Source organism: Trichinella spiralis (genome assembly GCF_000181795.1).
Source record: "Trichinella spiralis strain ISS 195 chromosome Unknown Scfld5158, whole genome shotgun sequence".
Classification (NCBI taxonomy): domain Eukaryota; kingdom Metazoa; phylum Nematoda; class Enoplea; order Trichinellida; family Trichinellidae; genus Trichinella; species Trichinella spiralis.
The window spans coordinates 1-1,585 of NW_003532097.1; the positions used below are offsets into that span (position 1 = coordinate 1).

At 35.3% G+C, this 1,585-nt stretch overlaps 1 protein-coding gene across 1 annotated transcript; it reads left to right on the forward strand.

Annotated features, from left to right (window-relative positions):
- Positions 1-912: 912 nt before the first annotated feature.
- On the forward strand, positions 913-1,251 carry Tsp_14877 (zinc finger protein). The gene has a single exon (XM_003366929.1). It carries the CDS (start codon positions 913-915, stop codon positions 1,249-1,251), a length of 339 nt encoding a protein of 112 aa, XP_003366977.1.
- The last annotated feature ends 334 nt before the right edge of the window (positions 1,252-1,585 follow it).

A 1,585-nucleotide genomic window follows, 5' to 3' on the forward strand; every position in this document is an offset into this window, starting at 1 on the left:
GCTTGGACTGTATGTATGTCAATTCATAGAGGGAATAAATCCTGCATTTGTTATAGATTTGTTATATTTTTTAAGGAAATTAATATTTTTTGGCACTTTGCCCATATGGGAGAGTTTCAGGTTTTTATGCCACCGAAAAATTATTTTATTTTCCCCAGTTTTCCCGAACCAATTTTTTAGATAAATTATTTCCAGTCGTTAAGTGGGGGATTTTGGGAATACATGCGAGTTTAATAAAAATTTTCGGGAAAAAGGGGATTTTTTCTGGATTTTCCCATTAAATATCCCGGGGCCATTTTATTTTTCAAAGTTAAAAATATTTAGGGATTGGCATAAAAAGAATTAGTTTTTAATTTTTTCAAATGAAGTGGCTTTTTTTCCCTTTCCCAATTTTTTGTTTCTTGGATGCTTTTTAGGAAAGGAAATTTTTTGAGCAGTAGTTTTTCAAAGTGGGGGTCGGAAAAATAATAAGTTAGGGAGGTTGTCCTTTACCGTTGGTAAGAGAGTATACTCATCGAAAATTTTGCTTCGATAATTGAGCTTTGATTCAGTTACCGTTAACCTAAGAATCACTAGTTCTGTCTGGTTTTACAGTACACTGATCTGTGTCACGTTAATTTTAATTGGTTGTCGATAACAATTGCCCTTCTTTGTTGCACATAACTTATAAAAGGTAAGCAAGTAGGCAAATAGGTGAAAATGCGTTTGATTGAACGATCTTGTCGCAGCTTGGCGCGGCGTGCTGAGCATGCTTCTGCACTCTGTCGTTGGTTAAAATGGCTGGCACATTAAGTTATCACAAAGTTAGTTGTTAGTTGTTAGTTATCGCAAATCCCCCCTCTCTTTTTTTTAATAATTTCCGTGCTATGTAAGTAATAAGGTTTTCCCTTTTCTGTAAAATTTAGCCTATGAATGGATGAGTGGTTGATAAGGAAACCGGTAAAAAGGCAATTGGCTGAAATGGAGTCTCAACAAGGTTCCACTGCAGGTGATGTGAATAATAAAAGAAAAATTGATGAAAAGGAGTCAGCAAATTTTCAATTATCAAATCGACGAAAAGTAATACGAAAATATGATATTGACTATTTAAAATTTGGATTTACGTGGAATGGTGACCATAAAGATCCACGTCCTTTTTGTGTTATTTACTATGAAATTCTCGCAAATGAGAGCATGCGACCAAATAAACAACTTCGACATATTGAAACAAAGCACATGGATCTCAAAAGCAAGCCGCTTCAATTTTTTTGAAAGCAAATTAAAGGAACTGAATGCGTCACAATGGTGTACTTTTCTCATTTCCCCCAATGTTAAATGAAAAAGCTATGCATGCCCTCATATCCTTAATAACTTGCGAATTGCACAATCTGGTCAGCCTCACACCAATTGGGTGAATCTTTTAGTACTTTCCCTCGATAAAGGATGCTGTCGGGAGTTTATGTTTTGGGTGACACGTACTTTGAAAAAGATTGAAATTAATTTCCACTTTTCTTAACGACCACCAGGTTGCACGCAGAATCAAAGATATGGGCGAAATTGAGTGGAGATCAGCTTATTAGCAGGGTTAAAGGAAGTAAATTTTTTT